This window comes from Ailuropoda melanoleuca, chromosome 10, assembly GCF_002007445.2.
Source record: "Ailuropoda melanoleuca isolate Jingjing chromosome 10, ASM200744v2, whole genome shotgun sequence".
In the NCBI taxonomy this organism is placed as follows: Eukaryota; Metazoa; Chordata; class Mammalia; order Carnivora; family Ursidae; genus Ailuropoda; species Ailuropoda melanoleuca.
This window is the reverse complement of record NC_048227.1, coordinates 41,281,160-41,295,100: the sequence shown is the minus strand read 5'-3', so window position 1 is coordinate 41,295,100 and position 13,941 is coordinate 41,281,160. Positions and strand designations below refer to the sequence as shown.

General features: G+C 45.0%; 1 protein-coding gene across 1 annotated transcript in view; it reads left to right on the top strand.

The window, feature by feature from the left end:
- Positions 1-14: 14 nt before the first annotated feature.
- The window catches only part of RRAGD (Ras related GTP binding D), a 39,699-nt gene continuing 25,772 nt past the window's right edge, over positions 15-13,941 (top strand). The window contains exon 1 of the mRNA XM_002922661.3: positions 15-469. Within this exon, the coding sequence (XP_002922707.1) occupies positions 334-469 (136 nt within the window). The 5' untranslated portion in view covers positions 15-333. The remainder of the gene's footprint in view (positions 470-13,941) is intronic.

Sequence of the window (13,941 nt, the reverse complement as noted above, 5' to 3'; positions counted from 1 at the left end):
TGTGTGTGTGTGTGTGTGTGTGTGACAGTGTGTGTCAGGTGACTTGGGTCACGCAGTCTCTCTCTCCCTCCTCGGGGAGGAACTGCCGCGCTCCGGCTGACTCCTTCGCCGGCAGGCGGGCGGGGCGGGGAAGGGGGCTCCGGGCGCGGTGGGAACCGCGCGACCCAGACCTGGACGCCGGCCGCCACGAGGGGTGCGCGGCCCTGCCTCCGCGGGCTCCTGCGAACCTTCAGACAAAACCCCAATTCAGAAATAGGCTACGAGCGGCAGGGGAAGAGGTTTGGCCCCCACCAGGGACCCCCGCCGCCCCCGGGACGGCCGGCCGTGGGAGCGATGAGCCAGGTGCTGGGGAAGCCGCAGCCGGAGGACGAGGACGACGACGAGGAGGATGAGCTGGTGGGGCTAGCGGACTACGGGGACGGGCCCGACTCTTCGGACGCCGACCCGGACAGCGGGGCGGAGGAGGGAGGTGAGCGCGGGGTCCCCCGCCCGGCCCCACGCCCCGCGCGTCCTCAGCCGGCACCATGTCCCTTCCCTCTGTGTCTTCCAGCCCCCCGCCCGACCAGGCGCGCGGGCCACCGACTTGGAGGGGATCCAAAAGAGCGGAGTTGAAGGGGTGGGGGCGGGGAGGGGCGCCAGAAGAGCGACCACGGGCTGCAAAATGAGGGATCCCGGGTGCGGGCGGCGGAGGGGGACCCGGATCCGTGGAGAGAGGAAGCGTAAGGGCAGGAGGAACGTACCCTCTCTTGCCCCTTCCAGGGCTAATACTTCCCCCACCCCTCTCCCGGAGCTCTCCACAGGGTCTGGGGGTTGGGAATGGGAGGGGACCGCCTGGCGCGCCCTGGGACCTCTCCCTGAATGCTGCTGTCGAAGCCTGGTCAGATGTCGTGGCTAAAAAAGGCAGCCGGCGGCAGCGTGACTGGCAGGGTCGTCGGCAGCTGCGGGTGTCAGTCTTACCCCGTGTCGCCGCGGGAGGGGTCCTTAGGCTGCACGGGTTGCGGCGTCGGAGGCACCCGTGTCGCCGCGGGTGGGGGGTGCGCGCGCAAGTGATGTGGAAGTCGCCGAGTGGCTGCGGGTTTCCCGGGATCCAGGCAAATACAGTTGTTAGGACACCTTATCTCTGCTCAGTGTCACCACCTGGGCATGGCAGTGCCTGCCCTGGAGTGAGCACGGGGCGGGGGAATACATTGTCACTCAAGCAAACTCTGTTTCCTGTTTAAGAAGTGAGATTTAGCGATTGTTCGGGTTGTGGGGGGCTCCTGCATTTAATTTAATTAAGGCCTAAGAAAGTTGAGAGTTTTTTAGGATTCCAGAAAGGTTCATCTTTTTTTGTTTGCCTCCAAAGCAAGGGAAAAGTACTCTATTGTAAGGTCACTTGAAAAGGTCAATAGAATGAAGCTGTTACACATAACATCTAGAGGAAGCTGTAGGCTTCCTAGAGAAAGAACTAACTTCTAAAAATTTCACTTTGAAGAAATTGTGGGAGGGGTAAAACTACCTTTGTGACTGTTGATTTGGAAGAACTTTTATTGAAAATTCATTGAACTTATTTTAAAATTCCTATTCAGAGCCTTTCTGTGGAGGACAATTTCCATTATTTTATGTATGGCAGGTGCTACTTTCAATTAATCAGAAAGGGAAGAAAGTTTTTTTAAAAAGGGAAGAAAGTTAACTAAACCTTGAGTCTGATAGATGAGAAAGAAGCTAAGTCACACTTTTTCATAGTGTCCTGTCTCCAGAGAGAATTTGTGCTAATTCCCCATTTGCTTAAATTGGTGTGTGCACCTGTGTGCTTCTCTCTTCTGCACTCCCCATAATTGGTCCCACAGTTGAGCACGTGGCCACGTTTTTGTAGATAAAGGCTTCCAACCCTTTTGTTGGAGTCTCTAGGGCTACTTTTGGTAATTAAATTGTTCATTCGCTTTGTTATTATTCAAATTGCTTTCGGTAGCTCCTTCTAGATTCTTAGAAGACTCCAGAGATTCAGAATCGGGATGTATTGGGAAGATATTCAAAATGGTAGACACACAATAGGGCGCATGTGTGATACTCTTAAAAAAAGAAAGAAAAGAGACTGTATCTGGGAAGAAAAGCCCTGTAATTCGATATTGTTCTGGGGACCTGAGACTTTCCATGGAAAGTAAAGGACCTGCCTATTATTTATTCTGCAGTTCTTTAAGGGGGCACTTTTAAAATTTGATTTGAGGACTTGAAATTGAAATGAAAGTAAAGCTTTGCCAGAGGGGTGGGATTTCCTGAACAAAGGGCTTCCCCAGAGCCTGGTCTTGAATGCTCCCCACTGCTCCTAACCTAAAGGCAAACTCGTCTGTAACTGATGCTTTTCATTACTTCAGTAATAAAATCATCCCTCGTGAGTTCTTGGGATCAACCTGGAATCTTGCTATAAAAGCATTGAGTATATTTTCGTGGTAAGAGGAGCGACAAATGATTATTTGCTCCTGCAAACAAACCTGAAACTGGGTCTTTCTTCCCCTGGGCCTGCTGTAGGTAGGTGGTCTGTTCTCGGAAGACTTCCTCTATCATCTCAGGTTCCTGTTCTTTCCATTCATCCCTGGCTTTGATTTTGGGGTTTAGGCCTGAATGTGGAATCTCTTATCAGAGCATTCACTTTCTAGAGTGGCGGATAGGCTCCTCAGTCAGCACTTCTAGCAACAACTGTCCCTGACAGTGTCATGCCAACTGACACGATCCTGGGGAGTTGAGATGAGGGTTGAGGCCAGGAGTTGTGACTCTCATTCCTGGGACCTCAAGCGTTACCAAAGGGTCATCTCAATTTCTAATGGGCCCTGGGCACATGTTGCATTAGAATCCTGTGTTATTTTTGGTAAAATTTATATTTACCTACTCTCAAATGTAAGAAAAGGAATGTGGAGGGAAAGGAACTTTTTTACTCTGAGGAAAGATGTAGATATGGTACATTTTGAACCATGAACAAAACATTTCTCTAACGAACTCCCTTTACCTGTTACCTTCCTAATGAACTTGATTTGTTGCCTTTGCTGAGTGGAGACCTGGGGCTTTTTCCATGAGGTTCAGAAATCTATCCTGGCAGGTGGGATGTGGGACTGACTAGCATCACCAGGTAAGTTGCAAAGCAGTTTATCAGGAACTGTGCAAAAGAAGGTAGATTGAAAGTGGATAGTGTGAAATTCGTTTCCCTTAGTCTAGAAGGAACCTCTGATCTTATTTTTAAGCTGAGGGCCATGCAAGTTTTACCACAATGTGCAAAATTTGAAAACTTAGTGCTGCTAAGGTGAAACTTAAATTGCACTTCTCTGGCTTGCACTCCAAATTTTATTCATGAATAGCTGGAGTGTTCTCTGGAACTTTAGTTCTGTTAAGGACAGAGTTGGGCACCTCTCAATGCCCCCCTTTGAAAGTAGTTAATCAGATATAAGGTGAGTCTCACCTTCAACCTCCTCACTCCAGATAAAACTACAGAGAGTGGAGACAATAAATAAGCCATTAAAAACAATTGCAGCAAATATAATGATTGTTTTTAGACATATGGAATTTAAACCCTTAATAAATTACTGTGCTTTAAGAACTGCAATAACAAGGAAAGCAATTAAAAGATCATATGGGATGCCTGAGTGGCTCAGTTGGTTATGCATCTGCCTTCGGCCCAGGTCGTGATCTGGAGGGGGCGGGGTCCTGGGATCCAGCCCCATGGCGGGCTCCCTGCTCAGCAGGGAGTCTGCTTCTCCATCTGCCCCTCGCCCCACTCGTGCACGCATGCTCTCTCTCTCTCTCTCTCTCTCTCTCAAATAAATAAATACTTTGAAATAAAAAAATAAAAGATCATATTTAATCAGAAAGTGAAATTGTTTTTTCCCAAATTCCCTCCAAAATTTTAGGGGAAACTTGGCTAAGACAGCTGCTCACCCAGTCCAGCTGAGGTGCGGTCTTGTTTCCATAGCAGCCTGTGAACTCTCTTAGGGTCTGAGGAAGTGACAGTTTAGGTGGTTACTGGAGGCACAAAAAATCGACGGTCAGCAGGTGATACTTCCCTGATGGGTGTAAATGCAGAGAAACCACCCGTTTGCATCTATTAATCATGAGTGTCAGCTTCTTTTTTTTTTCTTAAAGTAATTTAAAAATTATTAGTGAATTCATCCTCTCATCGTTGAGAGTAAGTAGAGATAATTGTTCTTCTGATAGGGCCACTGTGGCTCAGAGGTGCTAGGACTTTTCTGCAGCTACAACATGAGCTAAACCTGAGCAAGGTTTAGGAGAGGGTCAAGTTCATGGATATGTAAATCCCTTTCCTTGTAATTCTGCCTTGTCCAAAAAGAGTTGGGTTGGCTACAGCCCTGGCTATGCCTAATCTCTTCGGTTTCCCTCTGGCCCTGGAAATACAGAGATACAGAAGAGTTGGAATAGATGAAATACAGAATACTTAAATTGGTCACACCTTCGGCACAATGCTTGTTTAAATACATACGGCACCGGCGCCTGTGAGTGAGAGGGGAGGGGCAGAGGGAGAGAGGGAGAGAGTCTTAAGCAGACTCCACACGGAGCCAGACACAGGTCTTGATCTCATGACCCGGAGATCACAACCTGAGGCTAAACTAGGGGTCGGACGGGGTTGGATGCTCAGTGATTCAGGGTGTCAGAGAATCTTCATTCTATACTTCTATCAGAAATCTCCCCTATTTTCGTATCAGAACAGACATAGGGTAGTCCGATGGGAAAAAACGAAGCAGACACTAAGTTCTGGAGTTCTGGATAAGGGATGTAGTTCTGAGTTTGAAAGATCATCTTTGTCAGTCCTCAGTTGGCTGTGTGTCTCTGTTTACCCTCTGCTTCAATCAGGCCCCCGGCCCCATAGCTGTTGATGGGGACACAATTTCACTTCATACTACAGCCACTTCTTTCCTGCTCATTTTTCTCACTTTTCTTCTCTACTTCCTTTATTCGTCCTTACCTTTTTTTTTTAAAGATTTTATTTATTTATTTGACAGAGATAGAGACAGCCAGCGAGAGAGGGAACACAAGCGGGGGAGTGGGAGAGGAAGAAGCAGGCTCATAGCAGAGGAGCCTGATGTGGGGCTCGATCCCATAACGCCGGGATCACGCCCTGAGCCGAAGGCAGACACTTAACTGCTGTGCCACCCAGGCGCCCCTACCTTTTTTTTTTTTTTTTTAACCTTCTCTGTTTTTCCTCTTCTGGGAAAGCTTTCAAGCTGTCTTGTAAGAGTGGCTTTCCCTGGTTCTTCTGTGACAAATGGGTTTTTCACTCCTGGCCTAAATCGTGCAGGATGTTGTCGACTTTCTCCTCTTGAGGACCTTTGGGCGAGACTCTGGCTCAGTTTCTTAGTGCATAAAGTAGAGAGTAGAGGACCACTGAAAACCAACCTGGATCACTCTCAAAGCGTTAAAAAAAAAGTTCACAAGAACGCTTTCCCCTTCTTGCAGGAGCATTAGTAAATGAGAACACATTAGAAGTGTTACTGAATATATATGTTAAGGAAATATTCATATATGGAATTTTTTTAGTGACCTGCCAGTGTGATATGAAAGGATTTCATAGAGAAAGATTTGGTCTTCACATATAAATAAAAACCACTTTCAAAAACTTCTATGCCTTTGAAAATATATGTTCTGTTTGCATTTAATTCTCCTTACTAAGTAGTTGATCAAATGGACATTGAATCTTTAGGATTTTTGCATATTCTTTTTTTTTATTTCTGTATATTCTCTTATTAATGGCATTATTCATATATTTAATTCCCACTTAGGATGGAATTTCTCCCTGAGCTCCTGGGTCTTTTTTAAAAATTATTATTATTAAATAGGCTCTACACCCAATGTGGGACTTGAACTCATGACCCTGAGATCAAGAGTGGCATGGTCCACCAACTGAGCCAGCCATTCACCCCTGAGCTCCTGGGTCTTGAATGTATAAGAAGTTCCATTGATCAGAAATGTAAAGGATGGCAGATAATGTTGCAAATAGAAACAAACCAGAGGCCTCTCCCTAAGAGCATTAGTAAACAGAAACTTAAGCCTTTGATGACCCCACAGGATACTAATAGCAAAGAAATTCTAACTTTCCCTTAAGACTATGTGAGCTTCTCATTGTAGCCACATTCCACAAAAGGCCCTCTCATTACATAGGCATGGTCTGGGGTAAAAAAAGAAAGAAGGGGGGTGCACATGTATACACAGACTGATAGATAAGGACTCATGGGCCAGGGGACATGTATGGGGTCACACAGCTGGTACATGGCAGAGCTGGGACTTGAACCCCAGTTTGTCACTTTCCCAGTACTATTTAAACCATTCCACCTGCCATCACTTTGCCACCATGTTTTCCTAATTTTTCATTAAATCTTTGTTTCATTTTCGTATTTTGAACCCGTTCAAAGGTGTCACCTCTTGGAGAACATTCCTTAATTAGAATAGTTCTCAATTGTATAATATTTCAGAATTTATGAAGTGCGTTTCCTATGATGTCGCATTCTCCGCTGAGAGACCACGTGAGCTTAAGAAGGTAAGACCAATCCTGTTAGAACTGTGGTCAGGCCTTTTGTTCCCATTTTCCTGATTTCTGGTTCCTTCTTTGTGGTGAACATTACCAACCCACAAATCAGCCAGGTGTGGCCCCTCGGCAGTCGCATACTCAAGGCGCCTATGCATCTTTCCCTTCTTTGTATATTTACAGGACTATTGGTTTTTGACAGGGATCTGCCAGTTACTGATGAAGTCATTAGCCTGCAGGTCTGGTTGTATGGCCCCTCCTCATAATGCTGTTCCTGGGGTGATTGAATTTCCCTAGTATTTCCTGCAATCTAGTTACAAAGCCAGGCTGTTTGGAAAACTGGGGTGCTGACAGGACCCAGTGCAAGATAGGTGGGGTATGTTTAGTGTCCCTGACTGCAGTCGATAAACTAGGCGTAAAGCTCATACTCTTGATACTCAAGTGCTGATCTGGGCCAATATCAGACTGGAAGTTTCTTTTTAAAGCTTCAGTTAGTTTAGATTCAGATTCTGCTTAGTCACTTTCATTCAATTAGCCCAACCAACAAACATCTATTGAGTGTTTATTGTAGTAAGCGCCAAGGCCTCAGTTCTTGCACCTGTAAAGGATACAGGTTACCCCCTTGAGGGTTAGAGGTGACCCTCTGTGCTATGCAGGTGGTCAGGACATGAGAACCGCTGGGTGATAAGAGGTTGGAGTCAGTTGGTTTGAGCTGTTTCACGGTGGCCAAGGCTAAAACCTCTCAAAAATTCCCTCACCCTCAGGCAACAAGATTAGGGGAAAAACCAGCAGCTGAGGCATGAATGGCCTCAGCGACCTACATTCCCACTTCAGACCTATCTGTGACCTCATGTTACTGTTCTTCGCAGGCCCCGGATTCTTTTCTCACCTGAGCGGCAGGTGAACAGGCACCCCAGACTTCACAACTTCAAATACCAGTTCAGCCTCTTTCCCTTTACCATCTTTGTGAATGCACTGTTGTTAGCTTGGTCTGACAGGTTGGGAACTTCTTTCTCCCTTGTCATCTGTGTCCAGGGGATCACTAAATACTATTGAGTCAACTTGAACTGGTCACAAATCTGTGCCTTCTGACCATTTCTGTGGTCTGTGCCTTAGTTCTTTCATTTCTCATTTGTGTTCTAGAATAACCTAACTGCTCAGGGGAGGAAAAACTTTTCCTCTATTCTGTTAGGTTCTGAACTGGGAGCCTGCAAATTAATCTGACAAAAGATGGATTCACAAGAGAAAACCAGATTTAATTATGTACTAATGTGTGAGAGTTCACAGAAAGTGCAACTTAGGTGTTTAGAGGGGAGCCTGGCTGGCTCAGTTGGAAGAGCATGTGACTCTTGATCTCATGTTGAGAGTAGAGATCACTTAAATAAATAAATAAACTTTAAAAAAGAAGGTGTTTAGAATTCTGGCTGTATTACTATCTTAATAGAGGATGGGGAGGGGCACAGGGGCAGTTCTGGGAGAATGAATGACTTCTTGGAAGGGAGTTGGGGAAAGGGCATTTATGGAAAAACAAATGACTTTTTGGAAAGATAAACGGGCCCACAGGAGAACAGATGGGAGATAGGATAATTTGGGGACCATGTCTGCTTGGGTGTGGTGCCAACTTTTCTATCTGAGTCTTCACCAAGAGAAGATTAGAGTTGCTTCCAGGAAGGAGATTTATGGCAATTGAGTTCTTTGGGGAGGCTTTGCTTCAGGCAAATAAGGGATTTCAGGGACTTCAGTATCTTTAGCTCAGTATAATTTTTATGGCACAGTGGCTTATTCTAGACCCCTTCACTCTCTCCACACCAACCCCTCCGCCAGGGGGTGTGTTTCTGGAGTGAACCTCTTGAAGTGTAAATCTGATCATGTTAGTCTCCTCTTAAAATCCTTAGTGATTTCCTTATGGCTTTCAAAGTAAAATCCAGGCTTCCCAGCATCTCATTCATGAGGTAGCGGAATCTAGCAGTGGTTGACAAAATATTTTTGGCCGTGGTCCACAATAAAAAATGTGTTTATGTTGTGAACCAGCACCACCTATGTCTAAGTAGACTTGAAAAAGTTTCACTAGAGGTTTGTACCCTTATTATGCATGATGTACTCTGGTGTTTACCAGTCTCTTGTCTTTGTTGCAGTTTTTATTTGCCATGAAGGTGACAGACTTCTCTATCAACGAACCTATTCAAAGATATTTATTGGACTCATGCCACATGCTTTGTAATTTGCCTGTGTATATTTAGGACAGACAATAAACAAGTAAACAGACAAGAAGACAAATGTATAAAGTAAAAAGACAGTTTTGTATAGTGATAAGTACTATTTTTTTAAAGATTTATTTATTTATTTGAAAGAGAGAGAGAGGCAGAGTGAGAGGGAGGAGGGGAAGAAGGAGAGAACCTCAAGCTCACTCCCTGCTCAGCGAGGAGCGCACATGTTGTGCTGAATCGCATGACCTGAGATCATGACCTGAGCCGAAATCAAGAGGTGGTGGCTTAACCGACTGAGCCACCCAAGCCCCACCCCAGTGATAAGTACTATTAAGACACAGGGTTATCAAGAACTGATGGGGTCCCATTCAGCCGAGAGGAGGTAAAATTGCTTCTGGGCTGAGTGGGAAGAAAGCTAGGGGAAGCCTATCAGGTGGAGGGAGGGACACGTCCAGACCCTGGGGGTGAGGAACCGGAATGCCAGTGTGGTTACAGGATAGGGAACCAGTGGGGAAGATGAACCCGGCACGGAATGAGAGGGAAGTCCATGTAGGGCCTTTTGTGGAAAGAAGGTGTTTGGATTTTATTCGAAATGCTGTGGGAAGGAAGTCACTGGACAGTGTGCAGCCTTTTCTTGCCTTTAAACTACATTCCTTAAAGTGCGGGAAAGCCAGAATCTCTTTCTGGCACGACCTTTCCTCATTCATCTCTTTCATGCCTCCTTTTCTTTAAGACTCAGATATTTCTCCAGGGAGTCCTCTCTCTCAGCCCATAACACCTCCGTAACAGTACACTGTAATTGTCAGTTTTTCTTGTCTGCTTTCTCCTCTAATCACTAAGGAATGAATCTTTCCTTTGTGTCTGCAGCCCCTGGCGCAGCCCCGGCCCTCACTTGGCAGTGAATCAGGGAACCTTTATGAAACTGAACAAACTGCCCTGTGGTAAATTTCACCTCTCCCAGCAACTTCCTCCACACCCGCTGACACGTTTAAAGGGCCCTCCCTGGGAGTCCATCTCCAGTCCCAAATCCTGTAGTGTCTTTTTGATCTTTTTTTTTTAAAAAAAATAAGTATTAGCCCTTATACTGCAGCTCTTGTCCTCCTTCATTCTCTTCCTTTCACCTTTCTCAGGATGTTCTTGAGTGAACGGTGATGCACAGGGAAAGTTTAGTGGAGAGAGCCAGCTGGCCAGGAGGCCAAGAGTTGGGTGCTGCATTTCCTGATATGCACTCCCTGCTCTCACTCCCAGAGGGGGATGAGAGCCTCTGGGAAGCCCCACAGGGTTTTGGAAGCAGAGACACTTGAGGGGAGGTGGGAGAGGATTAGAAGAGAGATTTTTTAAAAAAATATGTACATGATCTATATTAGACCCTAGAGGCCCATCGTGCTTGAGAACAACGGCAAATTTTTTTTCTTTATTTTGTTTATTTTCTAAAGTAATCTTTACTCCCACCGTGGGGCTCGAACTCATGATCCCAAGATCAAGAGTCTTGATCTTGTTATGTGAACCAGGTTCACGTAACAAATATGTTTATATTGTGAACCAGCACCATACATGTCTAAGGGAATCTAAGAGTTTCACTAGCAGTTTGTACTCTTATTATGCATGACGTACTCTGGTATTTCCTAGTCTCTTGTTTTCATTGTTGCAGTTTTTGTTGAATGCCATCTGATTGTTGGCTAAGACTCTAGGCGAGGACTCTACCACATACTAGCCCTGTGATCTTGGGCATGTTCCTCTCCCCAGATTCCTCAGGTCCAAAACAGACTTGCACCTCCTCATGGCCAGGGGATGGGGGCTGTGGGGGGGGGAGGGGGTAAAAGTTTGCAGAAATGTCTAGCCAGGTATCTGGCATGTGTCCATACAAGCTAAATGTAAAATGCATCTGCATGGGCCTGAGGGGTCTCCACAGAGTTGATGGTACCCTCGCTGATCTGGCCCACCATTGCCCAGCAATTTACCATCGGTGGCCTGTGCTTGAATTTGGCAGGGAGAAGGAAGTACTTCCAACACGGTGTGTGTATGTTGTAGTGGCACGTGAATCTCGCTTCCCAGCCAGTCTGTGTATATAAACGTGTGTACACCACCTCCTCTCTACACGGTGACCTTCCATCACCTCCCACTCTCCCCAGGAGGTGGAGGTCCATCCTCCAAGGCACCAGCATGGGTGGTCGTGCCACATAGACACTTGCAGACCCTAATGAAGATAAGTTAAAATCTGCACTGATACCCAGTGTATAAATTGGGAAGAAATAAAAACATTTATAAACACTTCAGTATTTTTGTGCTTGTACATAATTTAATGTGGACTTTTGCTTTCTTTGATTGGATTGAGTGTTGCACAGCAGAAACAGAATGCATAGACTTTTGGATGGGCCAGCCCTCAGTTTGAATGTTAACTTGATCTTCCCAGAGCTTGAAATTTCTTTACCTGTGAAATGGAGAGATAATACTATGTATTCCTGAAAGAGTTGAATGGGATGAAGTGTGGAGAGTGCCCAGCACAGTACGTGGCATATGGAAGGTACCTTCATATATAGTTGCTGAGTTTTCATTGCATGCATATTTACCTGTTCTATGAAAGGCACGGTGCCTTTGCCTACCTTTGGTCTCTGCTCTTCTTAGAGAGCCTCCTTCGCCCCACCCCCATCAACTCCATCCAAATCCTGCACTGCTTTGTCTGCATTCATAACCCTTGTAATGCACTGAGCTCCTTCCTACTACCCGTGGGCATTTCTTCCCTACTCTTTGCATTGATCTGACACTAGCTGTTTGTGGAGCAATAATAGAACAACTATAGGGGCGCCTGGGTAGCGCAGTCGTTGAGCGTCTGCCCGGGATTGAGTCCCACATCGGGCTCCTCCCCTGGGAGCCTGCTTCTTCCTCTCCCACTCCCCCTGTTTGTGTTCCCTCTCTCGCTGGCTGTCTCTATCTCTGTCACATAAATAAATAAAATCTTTTAAAAAAAATAATAGAACAACTATAGCTCTTGAGGTTTCCATTTTTGTCCTTGAGAATACATTTAAAAAAATTTTTGTCAGGTATTCTTTTTTATTTTTATTTACTTTTAAATTTTTGTTTAAAGATTTTGTTTATGTATTTGACAGAGAGAAAGAGAGGGAGACAGCACAAGCAGGGGGAGTGGCAGGTAGAGGGAGAGGGAGAAGCAGGCTCCCCACTGAGCAAGGAGCCCTATGCAGGGCTTGATCCCAGGACCCTGAGATCATGACCCAAGCCAAAGACAGAGGTTTAACTGATTGAGCCACCCAGGCACCCCAAGAATACATTTTTATTTATTTTTTTATTATTTTTAAGGATTTTATTTATTTATTTGAGAGAGAGAGAGAGCCAGAGAGCACAAGTGGAGGGAATGGCAGAGGGAGAGGGAGAAGCAGGCTCCACACTGAGCAGGGAGCCCGATGTGGGACTCGATCCCAGGACCCTGGGGTCCCGAGCCAATCTGAGCCGAAGGCAGACACTCAACCATCTGAGCCACGCAGGTGCCGCTCTGAGAATACATTTTTTTTTAAAGATTTTATTTATTTATTCGACAGAGATAGAGACAGCCAATGAGAGAGGGAACACAGGCAGGGGGAGTGGGAGAGGAAGAAGCAGGCTCATAGCAGAGGAGCCTGATGTGGGGCTCGATCCCACAACGCCGGGATCACGCCCTGAGCCGAAGGCAGATGCTTAACTGCTGTGCCACCCAGGCACCCCCTGAGAATACATTTTTTAAAAGAGCTGTATTGAGGGGCACCTGGGCGGATCAGTCAGTTAAGCCACCAACTCTTGGTTTTGGCTCAGATCATGATCTCAGGGTCCTGGGATCGAGCCCTGTGTCAGGCTCCATGCTCAGTGGGGTCTGCTTGAGGATTTCTCTCCCTCTCCATCTGCCCTTTATCCCTCTTGCACACTCCCTGTCTAAACCAATCAATCAATCAATCAATCAATCAATCATTTTTTTTTAAAAAGTTGTACTGAGGTATAGTTGACGTAAAATTAGTTACACCTATTTGATAATGTACACCTGTGAAACCACCACCATAACCAAGAACGTATCCATCGCCCCCAAAAGTTTTCTTTATACCCTTTGAGGTTGTTCCCTCTGACCCCTTTTCACTACCTCTTCCATTTCCCAGGCAACCACTGATCTGCTACTTGTCACTATAGATAAGTTTACAGTTTTTAGAACTTTATGTAAATAGAATCTTTATGTAATAGAACTGGCTTCTTTCACTCAACATAATCCTTTTGATATTCATCCATGTTATATGTGTCAACAGTTTATTTCTTTTTATTGCTGAGATGCACCACAATGTATCCATTCACCTGCTGGTGGGCATTTGGGTTGTTAACAGTCTTTGACTATTACAGATAAAATTGCTAGGAGCCTTTGTGTGCAAGTATGGACACATACTTTCATTTCTTTTAGGTAAATATGTAACCGCAGAATGGCTGGGATAATATAATACATGTTTAACTTCTTAAGAAACCACCAAACTGCTTTCCAACATGGCTGTACCATTTTACGTTTCCACTAGCAGTGTGTGGGGGTTCTGCTGCCGCCACATCCTCATCAACTCTTGTTGCTGTCGGTGTCCTTCATTTTAGCCTTCTTACTGTGTCTGCGACAGTATCTCCTTGTGGTTTTGATTTACATTTCCTGGATGACTGATGATGTGCTGAGCATCTTTTCATGTGTGAATCTGCCTTCCATAAGTTTTCTTTGGCGAATTGTCTGTTCAAATCTTTTGCTCTCCCACCCTTTCAAAAATTTCTTATTAATGAGTTTTTAGAATTCCTTACATATTCCAGATACAAATCCTTTAACAGGTATACGATTTGCAGGTATTTTCTTTTAATCTGTGGCTTTCCTTATTTTTATTATTATTATTTTAATGGTGTCATTTGAAGAGCAGAAGCTTTTATTTTAATAAAGTCCAATTTATCAATATTGGGTGTTATATCTAAGAGATCTTTGCCTAACCCAAGGTCATAAATATTTTCTCCTAGAAGTTGCATAGTTTTAGGTTTAAAATTAGGCCTATGATCAATTTTGAGCTAATTTTTGTATATGGTTTGAGATGTGGATTGAAATTCGTTTTTTGTGTTTTTTTGTTTTGTTTGTTTTTTGCATATAGATATCCAGTTGTTTTAGCACCATTTGGTAAAAATGACTATCATTTCTCCATGGAATTGGCTTTCCATCTTTGTCAAAACTCAGTTGTC